This window comes from Oncorhynchus clarkii, chromosome 16 (assembly GCF_045791955.1).
Source record: "Oncorhynchus clarkii lewisi isolate Uvic-CL-2024 chromosome 16, UVic_Ocla_1.0, whole genome shotgun sequence".
Taxonomy (NCBI): domain Eukaryota; kingdom Metazoa; phylum Chordata; class Actinopteri; order Salmoniformes; family Salmonidae; genus Oncorhynchus; species Oncorhynchus clarkii.
This window is the reverse complement of record NC_092162.1, coordinates 31,992,324-32,015,129: the sequence shown is the minus strand read 5'-3', so window position 1 is coordinate 32,015,129 and position 22,806 is coordinate 31,992,324. Positions and strand designations below refer to the sequence as shown.

Genomic DNA, 22,806 nt, shown 5'->3' with positions numbered 1-22,806 from the left:
ACATACATACAAGAACACACACACACCGTGTAGTAGACTATTCAGCCCTGCCTCTATGGCAAGGATACAGCTCCCTTTCCGGGATGAGCATTTGGCCTCGCTCTTTTTGGAATATGACGTTACTTCCCTAATCCTGAGTCAGTAAAGCTGTATTAAAGTCGGTGTTAGTGAATCCTGCTCCCATTTCAGACTGGATCATTCTGAAGAAATGGACCAGGGGCCATAGTGTTGCCAAGCTGCCCTCTCAGCAAGACCGGAGAAACCTCTGTCCATGTTGTTGATGTCCCTACTTCTCTCTTTCTTTCTCTCTTTATCCTTAAATAAGAATTTGTTCTTAACTGACTTGCCTAGTTAAATAAAGGTTACATTTCTCTCTTCCCACTTTCTCTCTTTCCACTTTCTCTCACCTGTATTTTTCTCTTTATGCTTCTATTTTTCTCTCTCTATCCTTCTGTATTTCTCTCTTTCCTCCCTCTCTCTCTATCCATCTCCGTCTATCCATCTCCCTTTCCATCTTCCTATATTTATCTCCCTCCCCCTTTCTCTCTCCTTCAATATTTCTCTCTCAGCTGTCACTCCCTTCTTCCTTTAGCCTCTGTGTCTGACCCTCTGCTCTGGGTCATCCACAGGACACGGGCATGGCAGGAGCCCTCTTTTACAGCTTTACAGTTGGATACACTCGAGGGGGGGAAAGAACCGTAGAGGTCGGAAGGAGAGAGGGAGAGAGTAGAGTGATGGAGCATTAGGGGAATTTTCTGCATCTGGTCCTCATTGTAGGGAGAGTCCCCGCAAAACGGCGTGCAGCTGCCGACGAAATGCCGGCCCTCCCCTTCCTCACCCGACGGCCCGCCCGCCCCCTCCGTCCCCTTCCCTCTCACAGGAAGCGCAGCCTTGGATCCCGGTGGGGGTTCCTAATTCAAACCAGTCCACTGGAACTGCCAGAGGTGGCCACTCCCCACTACATTCCCCTCTGCTCTCCTCCAGCTCCCAGGGCTTAACTGGCTGCCCCTGAATGTCCTCCATATGCACACAAGCATGCACAGACACACACACAAGCATGCGCAGACACACACACAAACATGCACAGACACACACACACAAGCATGCACAGACACACACACAAACATGCACAGACACACACACAAACATGCACAGACACACACACACACATGCACAGACACACACACAAGCATGCACAGACACACACACAAACATGCACAGACACACACACAAACATGCACAGACACACACACAAGCATGCACAGACACACACACAAACATGCACAGACACACACACAAACATGCACAGACACACACACAAGCATGCACAGACACACACACAAACATGCACAGACACACACACAAACATGCACAGACACACACACAAACATGCACAGACACACACACAAACATAAACAGACACACACACAAACATGCACAGACACACCCACAAACATAAACAGACACACACACAAACATGCACGCAAGTCCGCACACGCATGTTTGAGAGAATGTGAGGGGGAGAGTGTGAGGGGGAGATGGCTGGTTTCTGTAAATGTTGGGGAATAAGTCATAGGTCGTATGGGGTCAGACAGGCATGTAGATCCCGCTGACCCTCCCAACCCCAGTGAGGGTGTGTTTCAAGTTTGAAAGTTTATTCGCCATGTGCACAGGATACAACAGGTGTAAAACAGTACAGTAAAATTCTTATCTTGAGAGCTCTTTCCCAACAATACAGTGATAATAATAGTAATGTAGAAATAATGATAGATAATAATGATAGAAAATAGAATAAAAAGCATACTAGAATTTAGATTTAAGTTGAAGAAACACGCGATATACAGGTCCATGCCAGTAACTTATTCATTGTGCAGAGTACTGGAGTGGTTGATGTGGGTTTATTCATAAAAAGTTACTGGTAGTAGGATATACATGTAAACAGGGCTGAAAAGTGACTGGTTGTAGAAATATATACTAATGGTAATATGCAGTATACATATAAACATGCACAAAAGTGACCAGTAGAATGATAAAGCAGTTTGTGTATGTAAGTAGGAAAAAGAGGGAGGAAAGATGGGGAGAGATTGGGTGTTTTCTCTGAAAATTATGCCACATTTTGGGAGCTCCTGGGCAGAGGAAGCGGCCACATTGGTGTTGCCATGTGTTACCGACCAATTAGACCCTTCTCTGGGGCTGGGGAGTCTAGGTAATAAGGGGAAAAGAGAATCATGGGAAGAAATGGTTGAGCGAGGAAGTGAAAAGGGTTCTCAAAGGAAGTCCTTCCTCTCTCTCCCCCGGCCACCAGCATCTCATCAAACTCCACTTCAAAGTCCAGGGACCAGTCTGCAGTAGCCTCTGCTACACACACACATTTTAAATACTTTATTTGAATCCACCAATCAAATTGACAAAAACAAGGATCCAAACATTTCAAAGGTCCCTGTATGCATGGCACTCAAGGGTACAGAAAGCACCTCCTTCTCCAAACAGCTAAGCTGCCCACGACAGCTGAAACACAGCAGTACCTAGCCAATTGCTTTAGCCCTCGTTTTTGTCAGGTCCGCAATCTGGAGGCCACGCCCTGCAAGCCTGTGTATGTGACCGAGACTGCCAAATATCAGCACCGCCAGCTTGCACCTCCACCCGGGGCTGTCCAAGCATGCCACGAGGGGCTGGTTTATGCAGCTTCTCTGTAAAGGCCTGCTCCATGTAGCCACCCACTTCTGCAGTTAGCGCCTCCCCCCACAGCAACACTTTCTGGCGTATTTGGCACACAGGAAAACACATCAACATCAAACCAGCTTCCCCTTACACAATAATGTTTCTGCATATGTGCTGTTGGTGAGACTACTTGTCTCTCCTTCCTGGCTATCAGGTCGACAAGGCGGTAATTTCTAGCAATGTACAAATCCTTGTATGAACACCAGCCATTCACAACACGGGCAAAGGACTCCATTACATTTGACTCATGTAGAATACAAATTGGGTCATGGTTTGCAGGGTACCAGAGTGCTAGATCATATTTTGTTGGTAGAACTTGCAGCCTTGCCTTAACAGTAAAGGTGAGAATGTCCTCACCAATGGCAGCATTCTGGTACATGGAATGGGAGACGGAGTGGTCAGCACAGTCCAGAGCAGCATGTTTCCCCTGCAGCCTCAGGCCAGTCCAGTGCTACAGTAGCTGGATCCGTCTGATACAAAGGAGTGTTGTCCTGAATGTAAGATGAGATGTTCCATCATGGGTGACAGAAACCTCCACAACAACAACACACACTCACACTCATTAAAGCATAACATACACACACATATTAAAGTACAACATACATATTTAAGCACAGCAAAACTAGCCTTCAGACAAACTCACTCACACAGACAGGACACAGGTGGCCATTTTACAGAGGAATTTGTAGCTGTCTGAAGTAATGCCTGCCTGCTATCTCTAGGCTATTTTCTCTATTTAGGCTGCGAGGGAGTATAAGATGTGTGAAATTAGCTGTGGTAAACTGTAATAAGTATTTTGTGCCATGACTTTAATGTATTCTCAGCTCCATCCCCATGTAGGTTATAGGGACTTCAAAGGTGGTTAGGTTCTACCTACCTACCTGCATGAACATACCTCGGCGCTCATATTCATAAAACGTATCAGAATAAGAGAGCTAATCTAGGATCAGATCCCCCATGTTCATTTAAACTTATTCATTATAATCCACAATGAAAACGGATTCTAAATCCGCACTCCTATTCCGAGACACTATGAATAGCACCTGGTATGGCAACTGCTAGGCCTCCGACTGCAAGGCACTTACAGGGGGTAGTGCATACGCCCCAGTACATCACTGGGGCCAAGTTTCTTGCCATCCAGGACCTCTATACCAGGTGGTATCAGAGGAAGGTCCGAAAAATTGCCAAAGAGTCATAGAGTGTTCTCTCCGCTACCGCACTGCAAACGGTACAGGAGCGCCAAGTCTGTGTCCAAAAGGCTTCTTAACAGCTTCTACCACCAAGCCATAAGACTCCTGAACAGCTAAGCAAATGGCTACCCGGACAATTTTACCTCATTTTACGCTGCTGCTACTCTCTGTTTTTTATCTATGCATAGTCACTTTAACTCTACCTACATGTACATATTACCTCAATTACCTCGACTAACCGGTGCCCTCGCACATTGACTCTGTACCGGTACCCCCTGTATATATCCTTGTTACTGTTATTTTATTGTTGCTCTTTAATTATTACATTTGTAATAATTTGTATTTATTTGTTTGCTTCAATTTATTTAGTAAATACTTTCTTAACAATCATTTTTTTTCTTAACTGCGTTGTTGGTTAAAAGGCTTGTAACTAAGCAATTCACTGTAAGTTCTACCCCTGTTGTATTCTGCACATGTGACAAATAACATTTGATTTGAATACAGGCCCTGAAGTGTTCAAAGTGTACATTATAAGTGTATAACATTAAACCTATCTTTAAAGTTTTGTATCTGACTCTCATCCGTAAAGCCAAGTCCCAGCTAATGAGAATTACATTTGCACTGGTTCTTAAAATCCTATCTCTCCTTCCTCTTGCCAGACAAAAAGGAGGGCTCTGACGACGATGATGACCTTCTTCAAGAGCTGTCTGACCTGAGCAATGACGAGGGGCGGAGGAAGACCAAGATGGCGCCTCAGGTTTGTGGACGGGCTTCTCTCTTACAGTATTGGACAAATATGCACTTTTCACACTACTGAGGGGTGCGAGGCCAAGTTATACTTTGCTGGCCTGGTTATGTAATCACTGTAGTTACTGGAACCGTACTAGAAAGGACAAGCTGAAAAGACAAGCTGAAAAGAAACTAGCAGCGTACCAGCACAGAACGTTTTGGGTCGGCACACTAGTGTGAAAAGGGTATTGCAAGACATACAGGCCCGGTCCAGAAATGACCCCTAGCCACCTACCACTTTTGATTTGGCAGATCTGTAGGGAATATGATGGGTGTATGCAAAATGGTGATGGCTCCACCTAGCCTTCAAATTGAGCGCAGGGTTGCTTCCAACATATTGTTTACTTCTATCTTGTCTTTTATTAGGAAACCTGCCATTTTCTCCACTGAAATCAAACCCATTATGGTCACAAATACCCACCATCACAGGTCTGCATTTTAAATCCATTGCTGCCTGATATTAGCACTCATTATTTACTTGGGAAGTATTGTAGAGTGATTGTTTTCTACACATAGTTTAGTAGTCCAGACATTTTTCACTCTCACTTAAAGGGACAATCAGGGATTGGTACATCCTTTTTTTTGGACTTTTGCTTTGTTGTTTGAATCCCTGATTGCCCCTTCAAATGAATCCCTCATTCATGAGCTTCCTTCCTCAATAGATGGTGGTAATGGTGAGGATGACGATGTAAACTGGGTTAAAGCCTCCAAGGCGCCAATGCAGCTGTCCAGCGTGGCTCTGAAAGAGTTGGCTGAGGGAAATGAGGACTTGGTGGAAGACCGAGAGAGAGAGACGGGGGTGGAGAGGAGTAGAGCGTTGGCTAGTACATTTAGTCATTACTGCCTTCCTGTTGGACACTTTTCTACATTTATTTTATTTGACTTATTTTGGGGCGGCAGGGTAGCCTAGTGGTTAGAGCGTTGGACCAGAAGGTTGCAAGTTCAAATCCCCGAGCCGACAAGGTTCAAATCTGTCGTTCTGCACCTGAACAGGCAGTTAACCGACTGTTCCTAGGCTGTCATTGAAAATAAGAATTTGTTCTTAACTGACTTGCCTAGTTAAATAAAGGTAAAATAATATTTTGTTTTAGTTTGCTCCTTCAATGTGTACAGCACAAACATGTTCTTAAAGTTATTGTACATTACAAACAAATATTAAATACTTCTGAGACTACTTTGTTGGTTTCTGTGTGAAGTACCCTACTGATGCAATGCTTTCTCATTTCAGTGAACAGGATTATGTAGTGTGGTGGGTTGTAGCCAATAATTGCGTACATGAGCACCTGTGTTTCTCTGTTTGAACTTTGGTTTCCTGAGCATTTACCAGGATGGAATTTAGCAACGGACATTTGTTAGAAGAAAGGTATTGACTACACTGTGCTACGCTATTCTATGGTGGGCTGGACCAGGCTGTGCTGGGTAAGGGGACAGAGGGAGGCTTCAACCCGCCAGGCGTGCCAGTCTTCTCTGCCTGCCAGGCGTGCCAGTCTTCTCTGCCCAGGCGGTGAAGCAGAAACAGACTGGCCTGTTTCCCTGCCAACCAAGCCCCCCGCACACTCCCTCCTCCACTCATTCCCTCTTTCCCCTCTCTCTAGGCACTTGTGTAGGTCTGAATGGACTGGATAGGTATAAGCAATATGGCCAACATTCCACCTTGCCTAGCAGCAAGACATAACTGATGCTGCGAACTTCCTTGACTAAAGCTCTCCTCTTTATGCAGTGTTTGCAGTGTTATTTTTGTGTGCATTCAGTACTTGTACATGATGGCAACCAGTTAAGTAGAGCTGAAGACCAAGCCAATGAAAGCCCAGGAGTGGCCCATAGGGGATAGATGTGTTTGACAGCTTCAGTGGAAACTCTGTTTTCTTTGAAGGCTAAAGGTGGGTGTGCTCACTCGCGTGTGCACTTCTCTTTGTGTGTACGTATGTATGTAGGCGGAAGGGTCAGGTTTATCCCCACAGGCAGGGAGGCCTTGGCCTGCGGCTGAACCTCACACTGACAGCTGGTGTTGACCTGAACCATGCCCCCAGGGGTCCACTCCCCTGCAAACACACACACACAACGACAGGGAAGAGCACACACACAGGGAAAAGCAGGGGATCGGATACTATCAGAATGTCACTGCTCCAACAAAGCAAGCGCACACCATCTAGCTGTCAGAGAAAACACACTACAAAAGGTACTGATAAGTGAGGTGTAGAAGAAAGCAGTCGATCGTTTCCTTAGGATTTATTTTACCAAGTGGCGAATAGAAAAATAGGATCAAGACAAAACAGTGATGGGAAATCTAGACCATTTTAATTCATTGCTTACACGTAGTTTAAAAAAAAAATCCTTAACAAATTCAAAGATTTGCATTTAGCTCTTTGTGCCTTTTCCCTGCAATCAAGGGAAAACCAAGTAAATGTTCTTTGGAATCCATTGTGAGGACTAAGTATTATACACATCTGTTCATCTAACTACAGCAAAAGTCCTATAAATATCATTTCCTAATTTATATTGCTGAAGTAGCATTTAAGATTGGGGCTTCTTTTAATGTCAAACATTTGAAGAAAAAAAACTACAAACAAAAAAGTTTGAAACAAAAGTACCACCAAAAGTTAGCAAGTCACATTTTGTTCAGTCATAAAGATTTTTCCCCATGCAAAGACATAACAAAAAAAAAAAAAAATTGAAAGTACCATGTATGTAACCTACAGGATATTTTCAGCTTAAGCATGATTCTGTACAATTCGGCATGTTTGTATATCCCACAGTAGTTTAACACGATTATGCAATAACATTAGCCCTATGAGCCGAAGCCACCGTTTCGTCACCATCCTGTATCAGTAACATTTGAGTGTGTCAGAGAAAGAACTCTGCCTATAGGCCGATGGCTTATGGGCACAACTGTGGCATGTACCTAGAACACCTTGTATAAAGATTCCCCCTTGTTTCACCTTACAAGGAGTCTCCCTGGTCTTTTAAAGACAGTCATATGAGGTACTGGGCCCACTGGGATTTTTTATGTACCCCACCTCTCCCTAAGACTAGCAATTTTGCCCACAAAGCAACACAAAAAAAACACCAGAAACAAACATGGAATATCGTCCCTTATTTCACACATCTTTGGTTTTGGACTGTGGAATGCATAGTTGCAATAATGAAGGTTTTTTGGAGACCCTTTCAGTGTATGCTTTCACTCCAGCCTCCAGAATTCTCAGTTCCTCTGAGCTGTTTGGGCTCCTTAGACTGGGAGTGAGAAGAAAGGAGGGGAGGAAAAGAGCGAGAGAAAAGAGAGAAGAGGCGTCTCTCTTTTAAGTGCTGGGCGCCGCCGAGAATGTTGGGGAGCAGACAGAGGGAGAGAGGGGCTTCCTTCTTCAGCTCAGGAAGAAAGAGTTTCCGGTAGCGTCTGTCTGACTCAGAAGAATGTCGTAGTTCTGGGGCTTTGCTCTTTCTTTGGCAAGCTGTCTGAGACCAGCTGTCTGCTCTCTCTCTCGCTCTCTTTCTCCCTCTGTCGCTTCATCACATCTCTCCCTCCAGCCCACTGTTACGTCTTTGGATTCTGCTCGGCTACAACCACAGTGGAACTTGAAGTTGATTGGGCTGCTTTGATTAGTCCCTTTAGTTCATTTTTATTTTGTTCACTTTTATATATATATATTTTTTTTTTACAGTTTATTCCCCAAACCAAAGGGAGGTGTATGCCCAAAGGGGGAGGAAGGGGGTCAATTCGATGTCTGTTACAGAACTTTCTCTGTACCCGTCTCCCTCCCTCCCTGTGCCTTCCCTGTGCAGCCAGTTGGATCCTACGAGGGGGTCTTGGCTGCCTCGTAGCCCCCCGACACAGAGCCGTTGGCGTTCTCCTGCTTGGGGGAGGAGTGACAGGCGGGCGGGGGGCCGCTGTAGGGGGAAGAGCTGCTGCTGGTGGCGGAGAGGGGCCGCAGTGGTAGCGCCAGGGGGGTGTCGGACGGCTGGAGGTCCCTGTCCGGGGGGCGCAGGGCAGATGGCGGGAGCGCCGGCGGGAGCGCCAGCGGGAGGGCCAGCGGGAAGCTGGTCATGTAGAAGATTCTGCCAACGCGCCGTGCCACCTGAGGAGAGAGAGAGAGAGAACGCCACATGCCGAGGTTAAAGCTGCTCAGCTCACAGTCTACATCCCAAATGGGCCCTGGTCAAAAGTAGTGCACTATGTCGGGAATAGGGTGCAATTTGGGACAAACATCATGTCCTAGTGTTCTACTGTACCACCAGCCTGAGAGAGAGGAGAGGGTTAAGGGCTACAGTACGGTATGCCTGACAATCTGTGCACCGACAACGGGCCGCACATTTAGACGCTACACTATCTATCTGCTTTGGCTAACTACGATGCACTACTAGCTTCCATCACTCACAAACACACTCACACAATCACTTGAGGTTTACTCACACAAGAACAGTCTACTCATACAACAAAAATAGGAACTTTGAGGCTGCACACACACACTCCTGAGGTGATGGTCCTGAGTGTGTGGCCAGTCAGTGGTGTGTACCTGAGAGCGTATCTTAAGCGCCGGGCCCAGCTTCAGTCCCATGATGTTGAGCAGGTGCTCCTCCGTGAGCAGTGGGAGGGTCTCTCCGTCGATGGCCTGCTCCCGAAACACCTTCAGGAGAGACACAGCCACTTCAGCCAGGGCCGAGACAGACACACACACTCCTAAACACGCACAAACTCATGCATACACGCTCACACAGAGCATACACTCACACAGAGCTTGCATACACACTCACACCATTCTCAATATTCCAACAGTGTGTGTGTGTGTGTGTGTGTATTACATTAATAAGGGGACTGTGGTGCTGTGAGAGATAACAGTGGTCTTACAGCTATAAAATCAACTAGAAACCAACTCTACTAATAGTAGAACTTCTGATTGAGGTGACAATATTAGATACTCTGATCCCAAAGCCTTACTCTGCCCTACTCTGCTCTTCCACCAGCCTGACCCTGTTCCCTCTCTCTCTCTCCCTCTCTCTCTCTCTCTCTCTCTGGTTTAAAGGGTGGATAAACCAGTCCCTGCCATCCTGCTCTGGTCCTTACCTGGTTGTACTCGGCACAGCCGGCCAGGCCTCCCACGAAGCCACACACCTCCTCCACACTCCACTTTCTGATGTCCTCCACTGGGGGCGCCGCTGAGTCTTCGCCGTCCATGAACATACCACCCATACCACCTATGAGAGGAGAGAGGGTAGAGGGATGTTGTAAATGACTAAGTCATATTCATTAGTGTACTTTTTAAAAAATCTGTCCGTTTTCTTCTATTTGGTGCCTGATGAATACAACCCAGGACAGACCTTGACCAGCAGCTAGCACACACCCATTTCTCCAGCTAGCATACACCAATTTCTCCAGCTAGCATACACCCATTTCTCCAGCTAGCATACACCCATTTCTCCGTTTAATTTCTCGATCTCATTGTCCAAATCATGCAATTCTCTTTCACACACACACTTTTTCTCTCGGACTGTTGTTTTGTCCTCGCGGTTGTTTTGCAATTGTGTAAATGGACATTATATTTAATTGCTTTTAAAAATGTTTGCATTGAATCATATTTAATTTCACATTTAAAAGTGTACTTGATCCATGTTTGCTAATTCTCATTGTTGTTGTGCCTAACTACTCCCTCTCTCTTTTCTCCCCCCCACCTCTTCTTCCACATGGTTGTGGTGATAACCCTGTGTGTAGAGGGGTCAGGGGGGGTCAGTGGCAGGGCCCCTTCCAGGGGGAGGTCTCCACGCTGCAGACACAGAAAGAGTACTGCTAATGTCTTTCATATGCTTTCCAAGGGGTGTGTGTGTGTGTGTGTGTGTGTGTGTGTGTGTGTGTGTGTGTGTGTGTGTGTGTGTGTGTGGGTGCGTGCATGTGTGTGCGTGTGTGTGTGTGTGTGTGTGTGTGTGTGTGTGTGTGGTGTGTGCATGTGTGTGTGTGTGGTGTGTGCATGCACATTCGTGCATAGGTGCGTGTTGGTTCCCACTGTGAAACTGGCTGTTTTGCCTCTGCTTTCCTAAGCAGTTTCTGTCTGTGTTTTCAAACGTTCAAATCTCTCTCTATTTAATAACAGTCATTAGACACAGACAACTCAAACCAGGTTTCTAATTAACCCAAACAGAGTTGCTCTAATATGAAGGTTTGATTCTGTGTGTATTTGCGAGTTTAAGCTAGGGTGAATTCAAATGTCCTCCGGAGATTCAATGATTCAAGACCTCTTGGTGTAACAGTTAAGCGTTGTCTTGACATACGCTGTATTCGGATTCACGGCCAGTTCAGGACGACCCCCTACATTAGTGTCAGAAGTGGGATGGAGCCTGAGGCCATCCGAGAGGCATGTACACGTGAAGGACATGGTATAGAGAAATGTGGGGATACACCCTCCCAAAGGACGGGGTAGTGTAGCGACCCTAACCCAACACCTAGCAAGCTTGTCAAGAGTTTCACGTGTTGGCTTGACAGTTGCTGGACCCAGGTGCAAGCACCGGTTGATGCTACCCCCCCGAATTCGCTACAATATACTTTAAAGGTTGGTTTCATTAGGTTTCCATCCAGTTTGCTATATATTTCCATGCTAGTTTTCCAAAAGCTGCTTTTAAAAAATGCACATTTTCCCACCAGAGGTGATTTCTATCCAACTGACTTGTTCCAGATTAAAAAATGTGTGCGTCATAACGTAATGCACATAAAAAGATATTAGTCATGTAACTTTTAATTTACCGAAAAACAAAAACAAAAGTTTGATGTGTTTCCATTCTATTTTTATATCTGTCTATGTTTTTGGCACAAAAAAAGTCTGCGATAAACAGCAAATGTTCCCACTCTGGTCTTGGCGCTTTCACTCTGGCCAACAGCTCGCAGATCCAGTTTGGAGGGTACATGATGAGGATAAGAGCAAGATCATTTGTCAATTGGCAGCCAAGCACCGATCATCATGTCACCACCTTACAAAGGAAGACCCTCACTAGTTATTGGAAAGGTGCATCAAGCTCATCACCGTGTACTTTCACCACCCTGTGAAGTTCATCGTAACTTATTTCATCTGTAGCTTAATAAACTGAATGTTTTTCCAAGTCGCATTGGGAGGACTACACAACATAACATTGTTTGACTGCAAGTTTACTTCCACATGATGGTTATATTATCAATATTTGCACATAACGTTTCCGCTGGAATTGTCATCTATTTCACCCACAAAATAATTATCCCACCTTCTATAGCGTATTTTGTTTTGTTGACATTTGGAATGTTTACCAACAAATTTGCTGTTTCCAATAGGCCTGCCTGCATGTCGTGACATTTTTTATCCAACACGTACAGTCGTGGCCAAAAGATTTGAGAATCACTTAAGTCTGCTGCCTCAGTTTGTATGATGGCAATTTGCATATACTCCAGAATGTTATGAAGAGTGATCAGATGTATTGCAATTAATTGCAAAGTCCCTCTTTGCCATGCAAATGAACTGAATCCCCCAAAAACATTTCCACTGCATTTCAGCCCTGCCACAAAAGGACCAGCTGACATCATGTCAGTGATTCTCTCGTTAACACAGGTGTGAGTGTTCACGAGGACAAGGTTGGTGATCACTCTGTTATGCTGATTGAGTTCAAATAACAGACTGGAAGCTTCAAAAGGAGGGTGGTGCTTGGAAATATTGTTCTTCCTCTGTCAACCATGGTTACCTGCAAGGAATTTCTTTGCACAAAAAGGGCTTCACAGGCAAGGATATTGCTGCCAGTAAGATTGCACCAAAATCAACCATTTATCGGATCATTAAGAACTTCAAGGAGAGCAGTTTAATTGTTGTGAAGAAGGCTTCAGGGCACCCAAGAAAGTCCAGCAAGTGCCAGGACCGTCTCCTAAAGTTGATTCAGCTGGGGCACCACCAGTAAAGAGCTTGCTCAGGAATGGCAGCAGGCAGGTGTGAGTGCATCTGCACGCACAGTGAGGCAAAGACTTTTGGAGGATAGCCTGGTGTCAAGAAGGGCAGCAAAGAAGACACTTCTCTCCAGGAAAAACATCAGGGACAGACTGATATTCTGCAAAGGCACGGGGATTGGACTGCTGAGGACTGGGGTAAAGTTATTTTCTCTGATGAATCCCCATTCCGATTGTTTGGGGCATTCAGAAAAAAGCTTGTCTGGAGAAGACAAGGTGAGCGCTACTGTCAGTCCTGTGTCATGCCAACAGTAAAGCATCCTGAGACCATTCATGTGTGGGGTTGCTTCTCCGTGAGCCAAGGGAGTGGGCTCACTCACAATTTTGCCTAAGAACACAGCCATGAATAAAGAATGGTACCAGCACATCCTCCGAGAGGAACAATTTGGTGACGAACAATGCCATTTCCAGCACCTTGCCATAAGGCAAAACTGACAACTAAGTGGCTCAGGGAACAAAACATCATGCTGGAAAAAAAACATATATTGGGTCCATTGCCAGGAAAGTCCCCAGACCTTAATCCCATTGAGAACTTGTGGTCAATCCTCAAGAGGCGGGTGGACAAACAAAACACCACAAATTCTGACAAACTCCAAGCATTGATTATGCAAGAATGGGCTGCCATCAGTCAGGATGTGGACCAGAAGTTAAATGACAGCATGCCAAGGTGGATTGCAGAGGTCTTGAAAAAGAAGTGTGCAAATATTGACTCTTTGCATCAACTTCATTGAATTGTCAATAAAAGCCTTTGACACTTATGAAATGCTTGTAATTATACTTCAGTATTCCATAGTAACATCTGACAAAAATATCTAAAGACACTGAAGCGGCAAACTTTGTGTAAATTAATATTTGTGTCATTCTCAAAACATTATTGTACATTACTCTCATAAAAAGGTTGGATGGTACATTACTCTCATAAAAAGGTTGGATGGTAAATGGAAGACCCATTTGTGATCAAGCTTTAACATCCTGACTAACGTCTTGAGATGTTTCTTCAATATATCCACATAATTTTCAGTCCTCATGATGCCATCTATTTTGTGAAGTGCACCAGTCCCTATTGCAGCAAAGCACCCCCACAACATGATGCTGCCACCCCCGTGCTTCAGGGTTGGGATGGTGTCTTCGGCTTGCCAGCCTCCCCCTTTTTCCTCCAAACATAATGATGGTCATTATGGCCAAGCAGATCTATTTTTGTTTCATCAGACCAGAGGACATTTCTCCCAAAAGTATGATCTTTGTCCCCATGTGCAGTTGCAAACCGTAGTCTGTTTTTTTATGGCAGTTTTGGAGCAGTGGCTTCTTCCTTGCTGAGAGGCCTTTCAGGTTATGTCGATATAGGACTTGTTTTACTGTGGATATAGATACCTTTGAACCCGTTTCCTCCAGCATCTTCACAAGGTCCTTTGCTTTCGTGGGATTGATTTGTACTCTTCACACAAAAGTACATTCATCTCTAGGAGACAGAACACGTTTCCTTCCTGAGCTCTATGAAGGTTGTGTGGTCCCATGGTGTTTATACTTGCATACTATTGTTTGTACAGATGAACGTGGAACCTTCAGGCATTTGGAAATTGCTTCCAAGGATGAACCAGTCTACAATTTATTTTCTGAGGTCTTGGATGATTTCTTATGATTTTCCCATGATGCCAAGCAAAGAGGCACTGAGTTTGAAGGTAGGCCTTGAAATACATCCACAGGTACACCTCCAATTGACACAAACGATGTCAATTAGCCTGTCAGAAGCTTCTAAAGCCATGACATCATTTTCTGGAATTTTCCAAGCTGTTTAAAGACACAGTCAACTTATTGTATGTAAACCTCTGACCCACTGGAATTGTGATACAGTGAAATAATCTGTCTGTAAACAATTGTTGGAAAAATTACTTGTGTCATTATAGTTTGTTAACAAGAAATTTGTGGAGTGGTTGAAAAATTAGTTTTAATGACTCCAACCTAAGTGTATGTAAACTTCCGACAACTGTAGCTGTTATCATTGCATACCACTTCTCTTGAATGCAGTTGTTTTTAGCTAGCATGCTAACGCCCATTAAGATCGGTTGGTTGCATGGCTAGCCAAATAGCATTCACAGGTTTCAGTCGGAGTAACATTTAAGTGTGATGGAGTTGGTTGGTGTGTGTGTATTACTCACCGGTGTGGAAGTAGGGGCTGGTATATGGGAATCCAAAGGGCAGAGACTGGTCGTGGAGCCCTTGCAGAGGGGGCATGGCGCCAGGTGGAAAGTGGTACTTAACATCGCTCTTACTCAGCCCTGGGGTGAAGAGGTGGTGGCTAGGTGGTGATTCTGCGTCCGCCGAACTACAGGGGGCACTGAGCCGACCTTCGCCCTCGCCCGCCTCCTTGGCACCGTCACACCCCCCCTTCCTGCCGCTCTCTTTCCCCCTGTCCCTGTGAAGCCCATGCCCCTCAGTGGCCTTGCCATCTGAGCCCTTGTGCCTATCCGAGCCCATCTCCGTCTCGCTGTCCGAGTCCTTCATCTCATCATCGTGACCGTCCGCGTCTCCCTCCCTCCCTCGGCATTCCCTTTCTTGGTGCTCTCCCCCTCTGGGCTGCTGGGGGCCTTTTCTGGAGGCCCCCTTCCTTAATCCACCCCGAGCCCCGCAGCTTTGTCCCTGGGTGTCTTTGGACGTTGTGGCCCCTGAGGGCCCCTGGTGGTTGAGAGAGAGCAGGGGGCTGTTGGTGTGTCGGAGCACCAGCATGGCGTTTTGGCGTCGGCTGAGTTCCTCGTGGAGGGGGTGTCCCTCGGGCAGGTGGTGAAGGCTGCGCAGGGCAGGGTGGTCCAGGGGGAGGCCATGGGCTAGGCCCAGGGGGTCGGAGCTCCCCAGCACACGCTGCTGCTGCTGCCTGTGAAGACTCTCCAGCTCCTTGTGTCTGAGCAACTCTGCTGACATCTCCAACCTGGGACCGGACATAGAGGAGAGAGGTTAGAGACAATGTTATCACACAGACTAAACATCATTTTAGTACATAGACACACACATTAAGCTACAGCCTTGACATCACACACACACACACACACACACACACACACACACACACACACACACACACACACACACACACACACACACACACACACACACACACACACACACACACACACACACAACAGCACAAGAAGACAATGACAAACCTGGCAAGGTTCTGCTTCCGAAGCATCTCCTGTTGCCGGGCAAACATCTCAGCTTGGGCAGGCTGGAGAAAACCATAGCCTGAGGGAAATGCATAAAAAACACAGTGATGAGCACACACACTCATTAAGAGATTTCTGACATACACTACAAATGGGGTTTTAAAATACAATGAGATAGACCCCCTGTTAAATACCAATGCCTCACAAAGTATCAGGTACAAATACATTCCTTAAATGATAAAAGTCTCTATAATGATATAAGTCAAAAAGCACAAAAGAAATGAATTTCATTGAACATTTTCCCATTTACACATTTGAGTGGGAACGCAGCTAATGCTGTTTGAAGTGTCTACCATAGGCCAATCTTTCTTGTTGGATTCAATCTGTATTGCAAAAGTATTGCGGAAGCCCCATGTTATAGCTCGGTTGAAATTTCAAGGCATTGTTCCCGCATTCGTGGAGACTGCATTCACGGTAAACGCTGTATATGGCCAGTCAATCGGAATTACCTTGAATCCAGCCCTAACTCACCATTAATACTGTAAGTGTAGGACCTATATTCATTTCTGTAATTAGCCTGCTAGCATTAGCATCCAACTTACTTGGGGCCTGGCACAAGGCAGAGGGCATGCCCAGGAAGGGTGGCCGCAGGTGGGGTCCCAACGCGATGTGAGGAGCGTTCTGGGGGGACAGCAAAGGTGGGGGATGGGACATCTCCCTGTGGACACACAGAAACAAAAACACGCCACATGTAGCACCAGAACCGCTAGCCCTTTCAGCCTAAGTACCCGCTAGAGAACGCTGTAGGGGGCCCACTTTAAAATACACATCAGATGAATCTACTTTGTTTTTATCAACCTAAATAAAGAACATCAAACACGTTTTTTATTGATTGAATGTAGTCATATCTTAACACTATTTTGTTTATTTTAAATAATTGTATCTTGTATATTTTGATGTACATAAAATGCATGTGCAGTGTTATTCTACAAAGGCCTAGTGCAACACATAGCATATTTTCGTTTTCCTTACAATAAAAATGTAACAATGTAACACATATGATCAATTTTATTTGTAGATTCAATTAGAAATAGAGTTATAGTATGTAATACGGTCAAATGATTTGCTGTAAACACTAGCGCCAAGCTTAATAAATATTGCCTGACAACTCACAGCTCAATCGATCGCTATATACATTCATTTTAAAACTTCTATCCTAGAAGTTGTTTGTGTGAATTCAAAATGAGTCACGTTGTACAAAACAAATTCCTCAGCGATTGGATCGTCTCTAACAAAACGAACCTTTCAGAGTATCAAAGTTGATAATGTCATCATGTAGGCCGGCTCTGGCCCAAACCATCGGTTTCCGGCACCAATCAGAACGGTCAGAATAGGTTTGTATTCTAGAAATTGCTGGGGAGGGAGGCAAATCCAAACTCATTGTGGAGGAGAGACATCACTTGGCCGGAGCGATGTGGATGGGTAGCCAGGCAATAATAAATATTGCATAAAAAAAATTTCTGAATTAATTACAGAAAGAAATATTTGGGGAAATATATCCATGAAAATATATGAAAACAAGAGTCATTTATTGATAGTATTGGACCCTGTACTGTGCCCTTACCCATGCCTTTTCGCATGAATCAATCTGGTCTTCTCTTCTCTATTAATGCTCCTGATTTCACAGTCAGCACATAGCTTCTGTGCTTTTTGTGGGCAAGATCCAAAAACAATTTGGTTGCGCTGCACACAGTTTTCATGGGCCTTGTTCCGTGTGCACCTGCCGACCTGGCAATGTTTCTTCTTTTCTCTCCAATGTGTGAGCTGTGAGAAGGATGCTTTTCTCAGTTAGACTTGTTCTGTTTTTTCCTAGGTGAGGCTCAAGCATCTCATGCTCAAAGTCAACGTCAATATCTGCAATGTTGTCGGCGTCCATTCATTTGGTTCAACGTGCCATTGTGAACAAGACACGTTATGCGTTTTACTCCGTGTCTGATTTGAATCTCGCCGAGGGGAGATTACATATCCTTTCCAGCCTTTCATAATAAAATAATTTGACTGCCCACAATGGCCAGTTCTTCATCATCATTACACTATTGTTCTGAATTCAATCACCGTCTTCACCCTCCTTATCATTCAAATTGAATCACCCTCTTCCTCATCCTCATCATTCAGTTCGTTCAAATTCAATTGTGAAGTAACGAGTAAAAACGATCCGTTTCACCCAATCATCCATTTTCGCCATTCATTAAATCAGTGAGGGGAGAGACACATTACAGAGCATTTGTCTTGGCCCCTTAAAGGTTCAATGCAGCTGTTTTTATCTCAGTATTAAATCATTTCTGGGTAACAATTAAGTACCTTACTCTGATTGTTTTCAATTAAAATGGTCAAAAAGAAACTAAAATAGGTTCTTAGCAAAGAGCAATTTCTCAAGCAAGAATTTTGAAAGGACTGTCTGGGAGTGGTCTGAGTGGGGAGGGGAAAACTGAAAACTAGCTGTTATTGGCAGAGATGTTTGGAACTCTCTTCCTTATAGCTCTATTGACTAATTTATGATGTCACCAGGCAGGCCAAAACTCCATCCCATCAAAACAGGCAGAAATTTCAGGCTGTCTTTTCAAACAGCTTTACACTTAAAAAGGGCATTATCATAATTTTCTAAATTTCACAGTATTATTCTAACCTCATAGTGTGGAAATAAAAATATAAAACACAGGAGAATGCCATTTTTGACTGCACTGGGCCTTTAAGGTGGTAATAGGTGTGGGGAAAAAAATGGTAAACAGGTAAAATACTTTTGTTTGCGATGAAAAAATTCTGACAACTGAGCAATGTCAAACGTCAGTGGCCGTTGGCCTATGACAGTTCTAGTGTTAAACCAACAGACATAAACAGTTAAAGCTACACTCAAACAATGAAACAAATGGGATCATAACTGGCATGGACCCTCAAACAGATCTTTTCACTGTAATATTCAGCTCTTACTCGAACATTAAATGCATAGGGTATGGAACAGTTAGTGAGACCTAAAACCCCTAGACTTAGATGGAGTAGACTTAATCCCTGTCTAGTTGGTTTCGTAACGGTACTATAGAGTGTATAGCAGTGAGTATGATGGTTTGAGGTGAATGACGGTATCTATAGTGGGTCTCCAGGACCAGGTTTTGTAGTGTATTTTGGTAACTGAGCCCTGGCTAGCTACACACTCTCCTCCCGGTTTATTTATAACTACAGCCACAGGAGGCTCCCGTGTCGCCATAGCCCCCTCGTCAGTCTTGCCACGGCGCAAAGACCGCCGCTGGCCATGTTTGTACCCTGAGCTTTAGTCTTCCTCAGTTCCCCTCCTACTCAACCACACACACACACACACACACACACACACACACACACACACACACACACACACACACACACACACACACACACACACACACACACACACACACACACACACACACACACACACACACACCAACACCCACACACACAATTACATAATGAGGGCTGAATACACAATAGGAGTGTGTCATGCTTCGACAGCTGGGGCGGCCCCCGCGTCTCGACTGGGGCCACGGGCTGAAGGACCTTCTAATTAACACTCATCCTCCTCTCTTCTCTCCTTTTATCCCGCCCCTTCTCCCTCTCTCCGTCTCCGGGCCGTATTGAGCCAGTGAAAAGGCGGCCGTGTCCTGCAAACCCTATTTATGAAAAGGCCTCTCTATTATGTGCCTCTCCTTTTGTCATCTTTCTGAGCAAAGAAAAGCTCCTCTCGCTCTTTCTTTCTGTACCTCTCTCTCCTTCTCTTTCTTTCACTCCCTGGTCTGTCTCTTGTCCCAAATGAACAGGGGAAACAGGGGAATTTGAGGTAGGAGGAAAAGAGGGGTTGGTGGATGGAGAAGGTAGAGGGGAGAAATAAGAATATGTTTTTCAGCTTGGTGTGTTTCAGGGAGAATGTGGAAGTGTCACAGGGTACTGGTGGTGTGTGGTGATCTGTTGATTTGGTTTATGTGTCTCCCGGCAAAACCATTTGGGCTTTCCTGCACACGCACACACACAAAGACACACAGGCACACGCACAAACTCAATCGTGTGCAATCGTGCCAAATATCATCAGTTTGCTGCTTTGGAGATGCGACTGATATGTAGTACACATCATGGTGGTGAATACAACCAAAAAAGACCCACATTTGAATGGGACGACAGCTATTGTTTTTGAATGGTTGTGTTGAAAATCAACTAGCGCCTGCATGTCTCTGCCCATACACATACAGCGGAGAGAGTGAGAAAGGGAGAGAGGGAGAGAGAGAGGGGCGATGGAGAAAGAGAGCGAGAGGAACAGCAAGGGGGGTACACTCACCGAGCCAACAGCAAGGGGGGGGGGGGGGACATACATCGATCGCCGGCCCACCGCTGAAATGTTAATGCTAATCGTATAACCGCTCTCTCTGGCAGAGCCTCGCACTCCGATGGCAGCTCCAATTAATCTTGGGGAAGGGCCGGGGCCGCGTGACCCCGGGGCCCGCTAGCCTGGGCCCGCCGCTGCTTATGTAATTACACCGCCCAGTGTGTAATCACCTGGCCTAATCCCTCGGGGCTAGCAATTAGCCTGGGCCACGTACAGCTACGCTAGGCTAGGACCCCTGCATGCCAAACCCCCATTCATTCCACCCCCTCCCTTCCCCCGCGCCGCCTAGCCTAGCGTCAGCGCCAGCCCGGAGATGAATAACGGTCAATTAAAGCGGCATGACTGAGGCCGTTAGGCGTCCGCTGCACCATAATTAGGCCTAATCATGGGGGGGGGGGGGCGCAAGGGAGAGACGGAGGGAGAAGGGTTGGGAGGTGAGAGAGAGAGGGAGCCAGACGTGCTCTCTCTCCTTTTATAGGAAGCAATTTCGGGAGAAGGAGGCAGCTATTAACCGGTGTGCTCCTGGCATGGGCCCTGTGTGTGTGGTGTGTGCATGTCTGCCTGTGTGTGTAGGTTATTGTTTCACACTCGCATACACAACACATTAGGAACACCTTTCCTAGTATTGAGTTGCACCCCCCTTTCACCCTCAGAACAGCCTTAATTCGTCAGGACATGGACTCTTCAAAGTGTCGAAAGCTTTCCACAGGGATGCTGGCCCAAGTCGGCTCCAATGCTTCCCACAGTTGTGTGAAGTTGGCTGGATGTCCTTTGTGTGGTGGACCATTCTTGATACACACAGGACACTGTTGAGTGTGAAAAACCCAGCAGCATTGCAGTTCTTGACACACTCAAACCGGTGCGCCTGGCACCTACTTCCATAACCTGTTCAAAGGCTTGAATCATTGTCTTGCCCATTCACCCTCTGAATGGCACACATACACAATCCATGTCTCAATTGTCTCAAGGCTTAAAAATCCTTCTGTAACCTTTAGCTACACTGATTGAAGAGAATTTAACAAGTGACATTAATAAGGGATCATAGCTTTCACCTGGTCATTCTGTTTTCCTAATGTTGTAGAGTCAGGTTATAACCATAAATATATTTTCAGTATTTTATCAACAATATATAATACTGTCAACACTTTAAATATTTTTTACAAGAATCTAACAACACAATAATATAGCATCCTCCAAACACTTTCACATTCACAGAACACCATATTACATTTTAGCAATCTTCAATCTCTCTCTCTCTTCAATCACTCTCTCTCTCTTCAATCTCTCTCTCTCTGTCTCTTTCGCTCTCTCTCTCTCTCTCTCTCTCTTCAATCTCTCTCTCTCTCTTCAATCACTCTCTCTCTGTCTCTCTCGCTCTCTCTCTCTATCTCTCTCTCTCTCTCTCTCTCTCTCTCTCTCTCTCTCTTCAAACTCTCTCTCTCTTTTCAATCACTCTCTCTCTCTGCAATCTCTCTCTCTGCAATCTCTCTCTCTGTCTCTCTCTCTCTCTCTTTCTCTCTCTCTCTCTCTCTCACTCTCTCTCTCTCTCTCTCTCTCTCTCTTCAATCTCTCTCTCTCTCTCTCTCTCTCTCTCTTCAATCTCTCTCTCTCTCTCTCTCTCTCTCTCTCTCTCTCTCTCTCTCTCTCTCTCTCTCTCTCTTCACGCCTGCAGAGAGGCCATGGGCTCCTGGGAAATTCACTCATGTGTGACGACCTGTCAGAGTGGCGACAGCGGCCCCTTCCCACAGCGGGGCAGTGTGTGTGTATGTGTGTGTGTAGATGCGCACGTGTGTGTGTACGCGCATTGCGCATGTTTGTGTGTGTGTGGGTACGTGTGTGTGCCCGTGCGCATATTAGTGTGTTTAATAGTAAGTATGTGTGTGTGTGTGTGTGTGTGTGACAAGGCTGCCCTTAATGACGGGGGTGTGGGGGGATTAGGAGCACCGTGTGGCCGCCTTCAGCTCTCACTCGACAGGAACACATTTACACAGGAAGCTCATTAAAATGGATGAGGCTCCCGCTCTCTCTGTTTCTCTTCCTGCTTCTATCTCACTCCTCACTCACTCTCACTCCTTTCTAATTCTCATGCTGCTCCTCTCTCTCTTTCTCTCACTATCTCACTCTCTCTCCCTATCTTTCTCTTTCTTCTCCTTCTCTAACTCTCTATCTCTCCTTCTTTCTCTCTCCTCTCTATCCCTATCTCCTTTTCTCCTTTTCCCCTGCATCATCCTCAAACTCACTGCTCTTTTCTTTTCCTCCATCTCTCTCCCCTTCTGTATCACCATCTCTCTTTCTGTATCACCATCTCTCTTTCTGTATCACCATCTCTCTCCCCTTGTGTATCACCATCTCTCTTTCTGTATCACCATCTCTCTTTCTGTATCACCATCTCTCTTTCTGTATCACCATCTCTCTTTCTGTATCACCATCTCTCTTTCTGTATCACCATCTCTCTCTTTCTGTATCACCATCTCTCTTTTTCTGTATCACCATCTCTCTCCCCTTCTGTATAACCATCTCTCTTTCTGTATCACCATCTCTCTTTCTGTATCACCATCTCTCTATTTCTGTATCACCATCTCTCTCCCCTTCTGTATC

The 22,806-nt window shown here is 45.5% G+C and overlaps 1 protein-coding gene and 1 pseudogene across 2 annotated transcripts in view; one reads left to right on the top strand and one right to left on the bottom strand.

Annotated features, from left to right (window-relative positions):
- Positions 1 to 6,687, top strand: part of LOC139367297 (nucleolar complex protein 2 homolog) — a 41,715-nt pseudogene extending 35,028 nt beyond the window's left edge.
- Positions 6,688 to 6,986: 299 nt separating this feature from the next.
- LOC139368320 (sterile alpha motif domain-containing protein 11-like) overlaps positions 6,987 to 22,806 on the bottom strand; it is a 153,626-nt gene continuing 137,806 nt past the window's right edge. The window contains exons 8-13 of one of the 2 annotated variants that reach the window (XM_071107074.1): positions 16,403 to 16,518; positions 15,801 to 15,879; positions 14,799 to 15,565; positions 9,757 to 9,887; positions 9,209 to 9,319; positions 6,987 to 8,770 (exon numbers count right to left, since the gene is read on the bottom strand). In XM_071107074.1, the coding sequence (XP_070963175.1) occupies positions 8,489 to 8,770; positions 9,209 to 9,319; positions 9,757 to 9,887; positions 14,799 to 15,565; positions 15,801 to 15,879; positions 16,403 to 16,518 (1,486 nt within the window). In that variant the 3' untranslated portion in view covers positions 6,987 to 8,488. The remainder of the gene's footprint in view (positions 8,771 to 9,208; positions 9,320 to 9,756; positions 9,888 to 14,798; positions 15,566 to 15,800; positions 15,880 to 16,402; positions 16,519 to 22,806) is intronic. The other variant, XM_071107075.1, reaches the window with a different exon arrangement.